Below are 16,369 nucleotides of genomic sequence, written 5' to 3'. Positions count from 1 at the left end.
AGAAAAACACTAGAAGGAAATATACCAAAAGTGCTAACAGTAGTTATCTTTGATGGTAAGATTGAAATTATGGGAAATATTTTACTTGTTCTGTATTCTTTTTCTGTATTTTTCAAAATTTCTAGCATGAACGTGTATTGCTTTTATAGTCAGAAAAAAAGAAATACATGTTGGAGCTTTTTAAGACAATAATCTTTTATCAGACCTTATGTCCCAGTTTTTGGTTTACAAAATCTGGTCACTGTACCTGCACATAGCTGGAAAAATAAGGGACTGGAGATGGACTATTTTACATGTTTGAGGTACTGATTCCTTTCTTAGGTACCTCTAGTAATTCTAGGGTGCTTCCATTTGTCTTGAAAAGCATGTCATGATGTAAAGCCTCTTCAATCTAGTAGAAGGGCTGAAAATCCAGATAGCTCCCTAGGACCACCTCCCTTTCCAAAACTGTCATTCACTCCAAGGCAACTGTCTCAGCCTTTTTTCTGGGTTTTCTCTTCTGCGCCATTGATCTATGTACCTATTCCTGTCTTGATTACTGTAGTAGCTATATAATAAATCAGGTAGAGTGATTCCCCTTTCTTTTTCAAACTTGTTTTAGCTATACTAGTTTCTTTGCCTTTCCATATAACCTTTAGAATAACCTTGTCTATATCTTTAAAAAAAAAAACTTGATGTGATTTTGTTAGGAATTGTGTTTACCTATATATCAATTTAGAGAGAATTCCAATCCATGAACATGGTATGTCTCTCCATTTATTTAGATCTTCTTTGATTTCCTTCATTAGCATTTTGTCATTTCCAGCATACACATCCTTAACAGGTTTTATACCTAAGTTTTTCTTTTATTGATTTATTATGTTTTTCATTTTGGTTTCCATGTGTTCATTGCTAGTATATAGAAATACAATTTTTGTATATTGTTCTTGTATCTTGTGACCTTCCTGAACTCATTTATTATTTCTGGCTGTTTTCTTGTAGACTCCTTAAGATTCTCTACATAGATCACCATCTGCAAATAGAGACAGTTTTATTTCTTCCTGTCTGATCTATATGCTTTTTGTTTCCTTTTCTTGCCTTATTACACTGGATTAGACTTCCAGTGTTATGTTGAATAAGAGCAGTGAGGACAGACATCCTTGCCTTGTTCCAGAACTTAGAGGGAAAACATTGTCTTTTACCATTAAGCATGATGTTAGCTATAGGTTTTGTAGATTTTCCTTAAAAGTTGAGGCAGTACCCCGCTATGTTCCTAGTTTTCTGAGAATTTATGTCATAAATGGATGCTGAATTTTATTTAATGCTGTTTTTGCATCAGTTGACGCTAATACCAGTATATATGTAATTTTTCTTTTTAGCCTTTTAATATGGTAGGTTACATTGATTGATTTTCAAATACTGAACCAGCTTTGTATACCTGGGATAAACCCCACTTGTTCATGGTGTAAAAATATATATATATATATATATATATATATATATATACACATACATATATATACATATATTTGCTAATTCTAGGAACTGTTTGCTAATTCTAAGAATTCACTGCTAAGAATTCTATTTGCTAATATTTTGTTGAGGACTTTACATCTATATTCATAAGGGATATTAGTCTGTAGTTTTCCTTTTTGTGACACCATCATTTGCTTTCAGTATCAGGGCAATACTAGCCCTATAAAAATGAGTTCAGAAGTGTTACCTCCTCTTCTGTTTTCTGCAAGAGAGAGTATAGAATTGATGTTAATTCTCATCTTTAGTAGAATTCTCCAATGAGACCATCTGGACCTGAAGGGTTTTTTTCAGGAGGTTTTTTTTTTATTTCTACTTTGATACCACTGTGGTCAGAAAACATGTTCTGTATAATTTCAAATATTTTCAATTTGTTGAGGCTTGTTTTATGACTCAGTGTATGGTCTATCTTGGCATGTGTTCTGTGAGTGCTTGAAAAGAATGTAATATATTCTGCTGTTGTTTGGTGGATTATTTGATCAATGTCACTTAGATCCTGTTGGTTGGTAGTATTGTTGAGTTATTCTATATCCTTGCTAATTTTCTGTCTAGTTGTTCTATTATCAATTTCTAAGAGAGTGATGTTGAATTCTCTAATTCTAATTGTGGATCTATCTGTTTTTCCTTATAGCTGTATCAGGTTTTGCTTCAGGTACTCTAATGCTCTGTTGTTTGGTGCATGCACATTTAGGATTGCTGTATCTTCCTGGTAGATTGACCCTTTTACCATTAGGTAATGTCCTTCTTTGTCCATGGTAATTTTTTTGTTGTTCTGAGGTCTACTTTATCTAATATCAATAGAGCCACTCCTCCTTTTTTTACTAATGTTTCATGGCATATATTATTCTATCCTTTTACTCTCAACCTACTTATATTTGAAGTGAGTTTCTTGTAGACAGCATGTAATTGGATCATTTTTTTAGCCACTCTGCCAATCTTTGTCTTTTAATTGGTGTATTTAGATCATTTATATTCAATGCAATTTTGATATTAGGGATTAAATCTGCCATTTTGTTTGTGTTTTCTCTTTGTTCCCTCTATTCTTTGTTTCTCTGTTTTCTTTACCTTTACTGTTGGCAACTTATACCTTTGTTCAAATTCCATTTTGATTTATCTGCAGTAATTTTGACTGTATATGTTTGTATAGGCTTTTGAGTGGTTGCTCTGGGTATATATTATACATACGTAGCATATCACAGTCTACTGGTATTGCCATTTTACCAGTTTGAGTGAAGTGTAGAAACCTTACCTACTTTTAAGTCCCTTTCCCCTCCCCCATTTGTAATCTAATTGTGTTATTATATAATCTAGTGATATTTCCTCTATATATATTCAGAACTACATCAGAGAATGTCCTAATTTTTCCTTCAATCGTCAAACATAATTTAGAAAACTCAAGAGGAGAAGAAAAATCTATGATATTTACCCATATTTTTACCCTTCGCATAGTTCCTTCTTTCTTCCTTCAAGATTTCTTTTTTTTCTTAATTTTATGTATGTATTTATTTATTTTTGGCTGCATTGGGTCTTTGTTGCTGCATGCGGGCTTTCTCTAGTTGTGGCAAGTGGGGGCTACTCTTCGTTGCGGTGTGTGGGCTTCTCGTTGCGGTGGCTTCTCTTGTTGCAGAGCATGGGCTCTAGGCTCGTGGGCTTCAGTAGTTGTGGCTCACAGGCTCAGTAGTTGTGGCTCGCAGGCTCTAGAGCACAGGCTCAGTAGTTGCGGTGCATGCGTTTAGTTGCTCCGCAGCATGTGAGATCTTCTCGGAGCAGGGATCGAACCCGTGTCCCCTGCATTGGCAGGCAGCTTCTTAACCACTGCACCACCTGGGAAGTCCCAGTATTTCTTCTTTCATCATTTCCTTTCCATGTCAAAAACTTCCTTTAGCTAGTCATTTAGGGTGGGTCTAGTAGCAACAAATTCTCTTAGTTTGCCTTCCTCTGAGAATATTTTCATTTCCCCTTCATTCCTGAAGGACATTTTCACTGGATGTAGAATTCTGGGTTGACATTTATTTTCTTTCAGCACCTGAAAAATGCTGAACCACCTCCTTCTGGTCTCCATGGTTTTTGATGAGAAAACCACTGTCATTTGAATTATGTTTCCCTTATAGGTAAGCCTTTGTTTTTGTTTTTCAGCTTTCCAGATTTTCTCTTTTACTTTAGTTTTCAGGGATTTGATTATGATAGATCTTGGTTTGGATCTTTGACTTTAGGCAGTTTGGAATTCAGTCAGCTTCTTTAATCTGCAGGGTTCTATCTTTTGCCAAATTTGGGAAATCTTTAGCCATTATTTCTTCAGATACTCTTGCAGTCCCACCTTCTTTCTCCTCTTCCTCTGGGACCTTGGTGACATGACTGTTAGATCTTTTATCATAGTCCCATGTGATCCCTGAGGTTCTGCTCATTTTTTTTTACTATTTTTTGTCTTTTGTTCAAATTAGGTAATTTCTATTGTTCTATATATTCCAGTTTACTGATTCTTCCTCTGCCCTCTCTGTTCTGCTGTTGAGCCCATCTGTTGAGTTTTTTTTATTTCACTTATTGAATTTTTCAGTTCTAAAATCTCCATTTAGTTTTTCTTTACTTCTTCTATTTCCTTGCTGAGACATTTTTTTTCATTTGTTTCAAACATGTTTATAATTGCCTGTTGAAGTATTTTTATGATGCCTGCTTTAAACTACTTGTCGGATATTTCCAACATTGCTGTCATTCTATGTTGGCCTCTCTTGTCTGCCTTTTTGTCATTCAAGTTAAGAGTTTTCGGTTGTTGGTATGAGTGATTTTCTATTATATCCTGAACACTTTAGATATTTTTATGAAATCCTGCACCTTATTTAAATCTTGTTTCAGCAGGCTTCCTCTGACACCATGCTGGCAGGGAAGGGAAGCACCACCCCATTACCTCCAGGTGGGGGTAAAAGTCTAGGTTCCCCACTCAGCTGTCATTGACAGTCTGGGGGGAGGAGGGGCACTTCATTACTACTGGGCAGGGGTGGAAATTCAGGCTCCTCACTCGACCTCAAGGTACCACCCTGGCCAGGGATGGCAGTGGCACCTTGTTACTGCTCCCCATGTGGCCTCCACTGACACAGTGGTGGGTGGGCCTCCTTGCCATTGAGCAGGGATGAAAGCCATGGTTTTTCACTCTTCCTTTTCTGACACCACCCTCATGGGGTGGAAGGGAAGCCTGGTTACCACTAGGCTGATTTTTAATTTTTATGTTTCATTCATTCAGCAAACATGTAATTGGTATTAATATGTGCTAGGCACTGTTCTACATGATAGAGATGTAAAGAGGACAGGTGAAGGCCTTGCCCATCACGGAGCTTACATTCTAATGGGGGAGATAGACAGTGAGCAAATAAATAAATATTTAGTGGTTGGTTACTGATAAATTTGGAAAGAGTGCTATTTTAGATAGGATAGCCAGTAAAGGCCTCCCTGAGGATGTGACATTTGGGAATAGAGTTTAATGCAGTAAGGGGAGGAGTTTTGCAAAAATTGGGATGAAGAACATTCTAGATGAAGGGGAGAGCAGGATCAAAGCTTCTTAAGCAGGAATGAATTTGGTGTATTTCATGTATGTATGTTTTAATGTGTATTAAAAAGAAATATTGGGGCTTCCCTGGTGGCGCAGTGGTTGAGAGTCTGCCTGCCGATGCAGGGGACGCGGGTTCGTGCCCCGGTCTGGGAAGATCCCACATGCCACGGAGCGGCTGGGCCCGTGAGCCATGGTCGCTGAGCCTGCGCGTCCAGAGCCTGTGCTCCGCAACGGGAGAGGCCACAACAGCGAGAGGCCCGCGTACCGCAAAAAAGAAAAAAAAAAAGAAATATCAATATAACTACCACATCAAACACTTTGATTTCACAGACACCTTGCTTAGGATGAATTTAAGTTTTTTTTTAACAGTGTAAGAGAGATTTCCACATAAGTGATATGTGAACATGGTGAAATTCTTAACAGTACTGAAGTTTAGGAAACAAACCTATCCCTGAAGTGGATAAAATTATTAGCCCCATTTAACATAGGAAAGAACTTAGGGAGGTTGATTAGCTTGTACAGGGTCACACAGCAAGTAAGGGAGGGAGCTGGGATTCCACATGGGAAACTGAAGATCATACCCAAAGTTCAGAAGAAGAAATACAGAATTTTCTTTCTGCCAGGTAGAGCTGATGGTTGTTGTATGCAGCAAACCAAAAACTTTTGAAGAATAGTTGGAGGCCTCTAATGTGTTTAATTAAGCTTTTTTTTCCTGTTTGTCCAAAGTTCATGCCTAAAGCAATTATATCACTTTAGTCCTCTCCAGCCTTTAGCTCTAAAATAATCAAGGGGCAAAAGGGGTGTTGGAACTTATTAGAGAAAATAAGGTAAACCACTCAGGGTTCTGGAATGACTAACTGTTGACAATTGTCTCCATCTACCCGGAGGCACTTTAACCAACTGAGATTCAGGTGCTGTCTTTAGCACTGCCGCCAAATCCAGCAGTGCTGAGGGGCAGTGTATGCCAGAGTAAGCAGGCCCAACCTCCCTGGCCTTGCTGCCAAGGGACAGCCTTTGCAAGATTCTCACCACAGAATTCCAGAGGAAACTCTGCAGACATCCCATCCCATGGACTGCTCTGCTGTACCTGGACAGGGACATCCCCAAGCTACAGTCAGGTCACCAAAGAGCTCTCAGTGTTTGAGAAAGGAAAGCATCTTTATAGGCTCCTGGTTTACCCACATCCTTCTCCCTCTTTGAAGCTCCAAGCATATTTTGGAGGGAGATTTCATAAAGATTTCTAAATTGAGTTAGAATTTCAAGTCTATTGTGACATGCAAATTAGTCCTGCTTGCCCGTTGGCAGCAATGCAGCTGAAGTGCCTAGAGACGGGCCATAAAATGAAAACATCAAAGTGATTAAATGTGCCCAAAGAGCATAATTGAGTGCATGAATAAGAGAAAATAAAACAAATTGATTTTCTCCAGTGCCAGAAAAACAGAATAATTGAGAACAAAATAATAGACTTTGAAGTAATCAAAGTGAGGAATGCACCATAGTGACATAGAAACAGCCAGTTGTGGGAGAGATTTATTATGTTTCTGTTATCATTTTTACAACTTTAATTTCATTAGCTAATAAATACAAATCAATTGGAAAATCAGTCAACCAGAGAGGAGGTGGTCCCCAGCCAAGATTTTTATTCACATCTCTAAAACAGGCTGAGGCGGTGATCCTTTATTTTCATAGGTGCACATATCCCCCATGAGCTGGAAAACAAGTTCTGGGAGGCCTCTCCGCTTTGGAGGTGATGATGTTCTGCTCTGCCGTCACTTTCCACATATAGGTTTACCGATTCAACTTTCCAAAGGATCACTTTTATACCCCGCCAAGGTTTCCAACAGACAGAATTGCATGAGTACAACATCTTGATTTACCAAGATGACATTTTCATGGCACTAACCGGCACCTATGGTCTTGCACTGGGTCATTCTGAATTCACGTAGTGGTGGTGGTAGTGGCAGCTACAGCAGCCACAGCACCTGCCACTCTCACAATACTGCTAAGCATCTGTGGGTCATTGCTTCTATCATCATGTTCCACCCCCACTCCGGGCGCACCACCACCACCATCACCACACACACACACACACACACACACACACACACACACGACACGGAAATTTAACCAAGAAAGCCAAGCAAGAGTATGCCACCCCTTTGGTGTCCAGCCTGGCAGCCACAATGCTAGGGAGGAGCAGGGGAAGGAAGCCAGGCTGGGAGACTTCTTATGCTGGCAGTAGCGATAGAGCATTGGGGACACCAAGCTATGCTGAGACCAGGTGCTTGAATATCACAGAGCCAACATGAGACCACTGCAGAACTATTTTTATGGCTCCTCCAAGGAAGGAATCCCTCCACCCCACTCCTCGGCTGTTCACGGGTGGGCTCAGTGGCGCTTCACTGCAGGATCCACAATGATGGCTGATACAGTGGTGTTTTTTCCTTTCACGGGACCTTGAGCTACCGTGGCAGCTGCTGGCACTTCCAGATGTTCATGACACACCCTACCTTCGGGGCTCCACAGTTAGAGGCTATGCCTTTGGCTCCAGTAAAGGTCTTCGGGACCATAGGGACTGTAAGCCAGGGTGTGCAGAACAAGTTGGCAGTGCTGGGACTGGCACTACTTGCTAGCTACATCAGGATGGCATGGTTCATAGATTGTGCCTGCCAGGCAAATTTGTCCTGGAGAATTTCTCTTCCAGGAAGCACCTAGAAGCTGAAAGGAATCTCTATGACCTTCTGGTGGCATCCAAGGCCCAATCAGGATGTACTTTGAGGGGAACAGGGAATGTTAGCACTTCGGTCTTTTGTGTAAGAGAGCGAGAGTTTGTCTCCAGTGCAGGCCTAAAATCCCAGCTTCCATTTCCCACTGGTGTTTGGGTGGAGGAAAATGGAGCAAATGGCTTTCACAACTCTAAATCATTATACAGATGTAAGGCTGTATTATTCTTCCTACTGCTGCTATTCCCATTACCCTGGATTTCCCGGCCCAGAATTTTTGTCTGAAAAAGAAATGTGGAGAAAGCTCATGGACCAAAGAACCTGGAGCTGTGACTCCAAAGCGGCTAGGAGGCATCGCCCAGACCGGCAGATAGACTGCTCGAGGCTGAGCTCCACGAGCTGGCTGGCTGGCAGGCATGCAGCACACTCCTGTGATGTCACCTCTCCAGTTACTTGTGCCTATCCCTCCACATGGAGCCAGCAGATTTAGGCACAGGAGGGGAGAAAAAATGAATCATAGGCTATTTTAGAAATCGCTTCGATTCCGTTTGAGACTGCAGTAGTCCCTTGCAAGTTAAGACCAGAGCACCCGAAACATCAGGGTAACATCCTTTAAGTGCTGACATCCTATAAATGCCAGAAGCCTGGGGGATTAATTCACAGCCTCAGGTTCTAATTCAGGCCAGAGGCAGGAAAGTGGTAATTAGTGGTTATACTTAATTGTCATTGAAAGGCTTTCTGATAACAGGGGGGATCTATATTCCAAGAAAAACAATATAGTTGACAATTTAGAGCTAAAAACTAAAGTCAGCGATCCATTTCAGCACATGCCCAAGGCTTCATAGAAATCCTTTGTTCTGCCATTGTTCCCAGGTAAAGAGTGAGACCCCGAAGCCCGGTGTGATGGGGCAGCAGCTGGGGAACTTGCTCTAGCCTTAGATCACACTAGATGGGCCTCCTCCCCATCTTAAAATTGTTCAGAGGCTCCCCATGGCCTCTAGGGTAAGACCATGGTCTTCTAGGCTCTTGACAATCTGGCCTCTGACCATCTCTGCAGCTTCGTAGCACACCTCCCACCCCTGTCCCTGACCCTCATCCTGTGCTCTGGCCACAAAAACTTTGCAGGTGCCTTTATACATCCTGCTCTGTTCCTGCTGCCTGGAACATTCTCTCTCCCTTTGCCCTTCAAGATGCCACCTCCTCCGTGAAGCCTTCCATGCCCTCTCTTTGTATGCCCTCAGCACTCTGTACAGACTGGTATTATGTGGGCTTGTTGCTATGGACTATGATGTGTTTGTCTCCATATATGCCTTCCTTGCTAGACTGAGCGCTCCTTGAGGGCAAGAATTGTGTCTTGTTCTCCTCTGTGGCCCCAGCACCCAGCATAGGGCCTAGCCCACTGTAGACATGGGGAGGGGGTGCCACATCCAAGATCTGCAGATACTAAAGGCTCATGGCAGCAAAGCAGCCCAAGCACCAGCTGGCCAGAAGTGATCCCTTTTATAATTTTTCCCAAAATGTGCCTCATATACCTCTGCGTGAGAGACAATTTGAGGTGACACAAAGACATTCTTCATTTAATAGTCATATTTATTTTAATGTATGTTTTAAAATCTAAGCACAACATTATTGTTGTTATCATTATTGCTATCATTACTTAGGATAAATGAGGCCAAAATAAGTATTAAAATGTTTAAAGTAAGTTGATATAAAGAAAAAGAGTTACTATGAATACAGATGTTAAGTCAATATGACAACATTCCTGAAAGGGGTACTCCTATAATGAAAGTTGGAACACTTTTCAGCAGTCCTAAATTCACATCTCTGTTCCTCTATGGTGCCACTCAGCCTCCAAGGGTTCTGGGGTCGCCCCCAACATTCCTCCAAACTGCTGTGATGCTGACAATCTTCAGAACTTATTTGCCACTTAGCCTGGTGGCATTGAGGCTCTTTTTGTAAGCATATGTCAGCTTACCTCAACCATGTTTCTAAGGGCCTTAAGAGCAATGGCCAAGCTTTAAGCCTCTGTGGCCTAAATGGGATAGTGCTTCATCAGCTGCCCTGTAGCTCTAGAGATGTTCATTCCTTCAGTGAATATTGAGTGATCAATTCCTGAGCGCTGTTGAGGGGGCTAACAGTAGTGATAAGCAAGACAGACACATCCCTGCCCGCATGGAGATTGTGAGGGGAGACAGACAAGTTAGCAAATAAGCACGCAGGATATGTTCAGTGTGCTAAGGGTATTGAAGAAAATAGAGCAGGATGATGTGACAGAAAATGAGTGACTGGGGGTGGCCACTTAGACTGGGTAGTCATCAGGCCCCTCAGAGGTGACTTTTGGATTGAGACCTGAGTGATGAGAAGAGTCAGGAATGACAATATCCAGGAACAGAGCATGCCAGGTGGAAGGAATAACACGTGACAAGAAGGGGGAGCCCTAAGAGGGAAAAATGATTCGTGTGTTCCAGCAACATAAAGAAGCCCCGTGTGGCCAGGGCAGAGTGAGCAAAGAAGGTGGTGGCAGACAGGAGACCAGAGACGGGGTCAGACCCTGCAGAGCTTGGTGGCTAAGTAGTTTGGATTTTATTCCAGGTGTGATTGGAAGCCATAGAGGGTTTTGAGCAAAGGAGTAACGTGGTTTGACCTAAGTTTTAACGAAATACTCAGGCTGCTACATGGAGAAAAAGGTGTAGGCAACAAGGATGAAAGCAAGGAGACCAATGTTGAGGCTATTAGAGTTGTCCATGCAAGGGGTGACAGTGGCTTAGAGTAAAGTTATAGCAGTGAAGGTTGAAGGGAAGTGGGTGGATTTGGAAAATATTGTGGAGGTAGAATTGACAGGACTTGCTAATGGATCGATAGGGAGGTTGTAAATGAAAGAGCAAATAAGAATGACCCCAGTCAATGTCATGAAGAAAATAAAAAGCAAAAGGGAACTGTTCTATATCTGTACTGTCCAACATGGTCACCACTGGCAACGTGTGGCCATTTACATTTAAGTTATTAAAATTAAATTTAAAATTCAGTTTCTCACTTGCACTAACCACATTTCAAGTGCTCAGTAGCCACAGGTAACTAGTGGCTACCATATTGGGCAGCATAGATATAGAACATTTCCATCATCCCAGAAAGTTCTATTGGACAATGCCACTCTACATTAAAAAGACAAAAGATTACAAGAATAAAAAGACAAGCCACAGATTGGGAGAAATTCTTGCAAAACACATATCCAGTAAAGGACTGTTAGCCAAAATATACAAAGAACTCTTAAAACTCAACAATAAGAAAACAACCCAATCAAAAAAATGGGCCAGTGATCTTAAAACACACCTCACCAAAGAAGCTGTACAGGTTGCAATTAAGTGTATGAAAATATGCTCACTATCATTCACTAAGGAATTGCAAATTAAAACAATGAGTTCCACTACATACCTATGAAGAGCTAAAATCAAAACACTGACACCACCAAATGTTGACAAGGATGTTGGAGCAACAGGAACTCTCATTCACTGCTGTTGGGAATGCAAAATGGTACGGACACTTTGGAAGACAGTTTGGCAGTTTCTTCCAAAACTAAACATAGTTTTAACATACAGTCCAGCAATTATGCTCCTTGCTATTTATTCAAATAAGATGAAAACTCATGTCCACACAAAAACCTGCACATGAATGTTTATAGCCGCTTTATTCATAATTGCCAAAACTTGGAAGCAACCAAGATGTCCTACAGCAGGTGAATGGATAAACAAACTATGGTACATCCAGACAATGGAATATTTTTCACTGCTAAAAAGAAATGAGCTATTAAGTAACAAGATGTAGAAGAACGTTAAATGTGTATTGCTAAGTGAAGGAAGCCAGTCTGAAAAGGCTACATGCTGTATGATTTTAACCATATGACATTCTGGAAAAGGCAAAACTATAGAGACAGTAAAAAGATCAGTGGCTGCCAAGACTTTAGGGAAAGGGAGGGAGGGATGAATAGGTGAAGAACAGGATTTTTAGGGCAGTGAAACTATTCCATATGATACTGTAATGGTGGATATGTAACATTATACACTTTTCAAAACTCATAGACCTGTATAACACCAAGAGTGAACCCTAATGTAAACTAGGGACTGTACTTAATAATAATGTATAAACATTCATTCAACTGTAACAAATGTACATTCTAATGAAAGATGTTAATAATAGGGGAAATTGCCTCTGAGGGGAGGAGGGGGACAGGGGGGTATGAGAGCTCTCTGGACTTTCTGCTCAGTTTTTCTGTAAACCTAAAACTGCTCCAAAAATAAAGTCTATTAATTAGCAAAAATAAAGTCTATTAATTAGCAACAGGGACTTCCCTGGTGGTCCAGTGGGTAAGACTGCGGGCTCCCAATGCAGGGGGCCCAGGTTTGATCCCTGGTAGGGGAACTAGATCCCACAGGCATGCCGCAACTAAAGAGTTCGCATGCTGCAACTAAGAGTTCGTATTATGCAACTAAGAGTCCACATTCTGCCACTAAAAGATCCCGCATGCCACAACTAAAAGATCCCGCATGCTGCAACTAAGACCCGGTGCAGCCAAAATAAATAAATAAATTTAAGAAAAAAATAGCAACAACAACAACAACAAAAGACTAGAGTGCTCACCAGCAGCTAGTACTGGCAAAGAATAGACACTCCATAAGTGTTGATTGAATAAGTGGATGAATAAATGAGTCAGCCAGTCAATGAATCAATAGAACCCAAGCCTCCTGGGTCCCAATTCAGTGCTCCTTCTTTTTTTTTTTTTTAACATCTTTACTGGGGTATAATTGCTTTACAATGGTGTGTTAGTTTCTGCTTTATAACAAAGTGAATCAGTTATACATATACATATATCCCCATATCTCTTCCCTCTTGCGTCTCCCTCCCTCCCACCCTCCCTATCCCATCCCTCCAGGCGGTCACAAAGCACCAATCTGATCTCCCTGTGCTATGCGGCTGCTTCCCACTAGCTATCTACCTTACGTTTGGTAGTGTATATATGTCCATGCCTCTCTCTCGCTTTGTCACAGCTCACCCTTCCCCCTCCCCATATCCTCAAGTCCGTTCTCCAGTAGGTCTGTGTCTTTATTCCTGTCTTACCCCTAGGTTCTTCATGACATTTTTTTTCTTAAATTCCATATATATGTGTTAGCAAACGGTATTTGTCTTTCTCTTTCTGACTTACTTCACTCTGTATGACAGACTCTAGGTCCACCCACCTCACTACAAATAACTCAATTTCGTTTCTTTGTATGGCTGAGTAATATTCCATTGTATATATGTGCCACATCTTCTTTATCCATTCATCTGTTGATGGACACTTAGGTTGCTTCCATGTTCTGGCTATTGTAAATAGTGCTGCAGTGAACATTGTTGTACATGTCTCTTTTTGAATTACGGTTTTCTCAGGGTATATGCCCAGAAGTGGGATTGCTGGGTCGTATGGTAGTTCTATTTTTTCGTTTTTTAAGGAACCTCCATACTGTTCTCCATAGTGGCTGTACCAATTTACATTCCCACCAACAGTGCAAGAGGGTTCCCTTTTCTCCACATCCTCTCCAGCATTTATTGTTTGTAGATTTTTTGATGATGGCCATTCTGACCGGTGTGAGGTGATACCTCATTGTAGACAACTACTTTAAATTTTTAAAGAATATCATGTGGCACGTCAATATGTGGAGCTAAACAAAACAATTTTGGAAGCAAGATGTGGTCACGGGCTCCCAGTTTGTGATCTCTGGGACAGCTCTGCTTTACACCCATGGCACCTCATTTCATTCTCAAGTATCTTGGTTTCAACAATAAATTATATCGTCACCCTATCTCTGATGTACAAGATATACAGGCCCACATGGAGATGGGAAAGTATGGATGGGGCACATGTAAGCTAAGGTGTTAAACTTCGTTCATAGGTGGTCGGGAGCTGCTAAAGTTATTTCGGAGCAGAGGAGGCATGTGGTCACAGCTAGAATTGTGCAGGGGACAGCTCCAGAGGTGTGAGCACCAGTTAAGAGGCTGTTGCAGTGACCTGAGTGATGAGAACTGGTAATAAGGTGGAGACAGGGGAACAGAAAGGAGAGGACAGATTTGGGAGACATCTTGAGGTTAGGCTTGGCAACTCATAAGATGTGAAGGGAGCTTGAACTAAGAGATGAAGAATCAAAGATTATCCAGAGATTGTGAGCTGAAGGGTTGAAAACACCCAAACCATGATCCAAAAAATTAACTTTTGCTTTGCAAGAGTTAGAAGAATGAAAAGACAGGGAATTCCCTGGTGGTCCAGTGGTTAGGACTCTGTGCTTTCACTGCCAAGGGCCCAGGTTCAGTCCCTGGTCAGGGAACTAAGATCCTGCAAACCACACGGTTTGCAGCCAAAAAAAAAAAAAAGGATGAAAAGACAAGTTATATACTGAGATAGAATATTTGCAAATCATATGTGCAACAGCAGATTTTTATCTGGAATATATAAAGAACTCTCCAAACTCAACTGTAAAAAAAATTCAATTAACAAACAACATGAAGAGGATATACAGACAGCAAATAAGTGCATGAAAGGACATTCAACATTATTGACCATTAAGAAAATGCAAATTGAGACCACAATAAGAGATCCTTACACACCTATCAGAATGGCTAAAATAAAACCTAGTGACACCACTAAATGCTGACAAGAATGCTGAGAAACTAGATCTTTCATACATTGCTGGTGGGAATGCAAAATGGTATGGCCACTCTGGAAAAGTTTGTCAGTTCGTTATAAAATTAAACATGCAACTACCATAGGACCCAGCAATCGCACTCTTAGACATTTATCCCAGAGAAATGAAAACTGTGTTTACACAAAAACTTGTACGTGAATGTTCATAGCAGCTTTTTGTGTAATAGCCAAAAACTGGAAACAGCCCAGATGTCCTTCAGTGGGTGAGTGGTTAAACAAACTGCGCCATGTCCATACCATGGAACAATACTCAGCAACAAAAAGGAAGGAACTTAATGCACCCAATAACCTGGATAGATCTTTAAGGGCAGTGTGCTGAGTGAGAGAAAAAAAAATCTCAAAATGGATTATATACTGTATGATTCCATTTAGATAACATTCTTGAAATGACAAAATTATAGACCTCGGGACCAGATTAATGGTTGTCAGGCTTACAAATAGGGGGTGGAGGGGAGTTAACAAGGTAGCGTTGAGATCTTTGTGGTGATGGAATATTTCTGTATCTTCTTGTGGTGGGGGTTACACGAACCTATACATGTGATAAAATTTCATAGAATATACTCTTACACACAAACACTCATACACACACACACACACACACACACACACACACACGAGTGCATATAAAACTGGTGAAACCTAAATATGGTCTGTGAATTATACCGGTGTCAATTTCCTGGTTTTTATATTAAATAATAATTATGTAAGATGTTGCCACTTGGAGAAACTTGGTGAAGGGTACCAAAAAAGAATGAACTACTGATACACTGAAAAATTTGCATGAACCTAAAAATTTGCATGAAACTCAAAGGCATTATGCTGCTTGAAAGAAGCCAGTCTTAAAAGGTCACATACTGTTTGATTCCATTTATATGACATTCTGGGAAAGACAACACTTATAGTGATGGAGAATAGGTCAGTGGTTGCCAGGTGGTAAGAGGGGGAGGGGAGGATGTGACTGCAGGGGATTTTGGTGGGTAATGGGACCAGTCTGTTTCATGAATCTTTACGTGTGTTAAAAATCACAGAACTGCACATACCAGAAACAGTCAATTTCACTGTATGTCAATTTAAAATTAAAAATTAAATCAGATAGGGCTTCCCTGGTGGTGCAGTGGTTGAGAGTCCGCCTGCCGATGCAGGGGACACGGGTTCGTGCCCCGGTCCAGGAAGATCCCACATGCCGCGGAGCGGCTGGGCCCGTGAGCCATGGCCGCTGAGCCTGCGCGTCCGGAGCCTGTGCTCTGCAACGGGAGAGGCCGCAGCGGTGAGAGGCCCGCGTACCGCGCAAAAAAAAAAAAAAAAAATTAAACCAGATAGGCATGTGGGTGCTGATTTGTTTTTCTTTCCTTCCTTTGTTCCATTCAGCCATTTATTCAGCCATTTATTGAGCACCTACTATGTGTGAGACACTGTGCTAGACTTTGGAGATCAACCAAGAGTAAGGCAGCCCATGTCCCTGCCCTCATAGAACATCCTTCCTGTTTTAGAGGAGAAGTGGTCAGTAGGGTTTGGAGCCCAGTATTTCTGCTTGGGGAAGTGGGACAAGGAGAAGACTGTGGAGGGACCAAGGGAGCAAACTTTTCCTTCCTAGAGCCCAGTCCTGTAGGATTTCAAGTGATTGCTTTTCCAAGATTCTTAGACCTGAGGGCTGGGGGAAATCCCCAATTCGTATTTCACAGGTACTCATGAGAGAAAATGCTAGGAGGGTTGTGCCTTGCTAAGCGGGGGTGGGGGGTGGGGGGGAAGAAAGGTTGGGGGCAGGGGAAGATCTGATACAGTTAGTGAGATGCGAACTCTGAAAAGTGTTGCTGGAGTGTGTGTGTGTGTGTGTGTGTGTGTGTGTGTGTGTGTGTGTGTGTG

At 41.4% G+C, this 16,369-nt stretch overlaps 1 protein-coding gene across 3 annotated transcripts in view; it reads left to right on the top strand.

The window, feature by feature from the left end:
- HDAC8 (histone deacetylase 8) overlaps positions 1 to 16,369 on the top strand; it is a 244,369-nt gene that overhangs the window by 227,041 nt on the left and 959 nt on the right. The window contains exon 11 of one of the 3 annotated variants that reach the window (XM_027099641.1): positions 15,875 to 16,231. The exons of the other annotated variants lie outside the window; for them this stretch is intronic. Within the exon in view, the coding sequence (XP_026955442.1) occupies positions 15,875 to 15,897 (23 nt within the window). The 3' untranslated portion in view covers positions 15,898 to 16,231. Of the gene's footprint in view, positions 1 to 15,874; positions 16,232 to 16,369 lie in introns of those variants that run through there. 3 annotated transcript variants of the gene reach the window in all.

This window comes from Aethalodelphis obliquidens, unplaced genomic scaffold (genome assembly GCF_003676395.1).
Source record: "Aethalodelphis obliquidens isolate GAN/ISIS:26980383/991018 unplaced genomic scaffold, ASM367639v1 scaffold135, whole genome shotgun sequence".
Lineage (NCBI taxonomy): Eukaryota > Metazoa > Chordata > Mammalia > Artiodactyla > Delphinidae > Aethalodelphis > Aethalodelphis obliquidens.
This window is presented reverse-complemented; position numbering and strand designations above follow the sequence as displayed.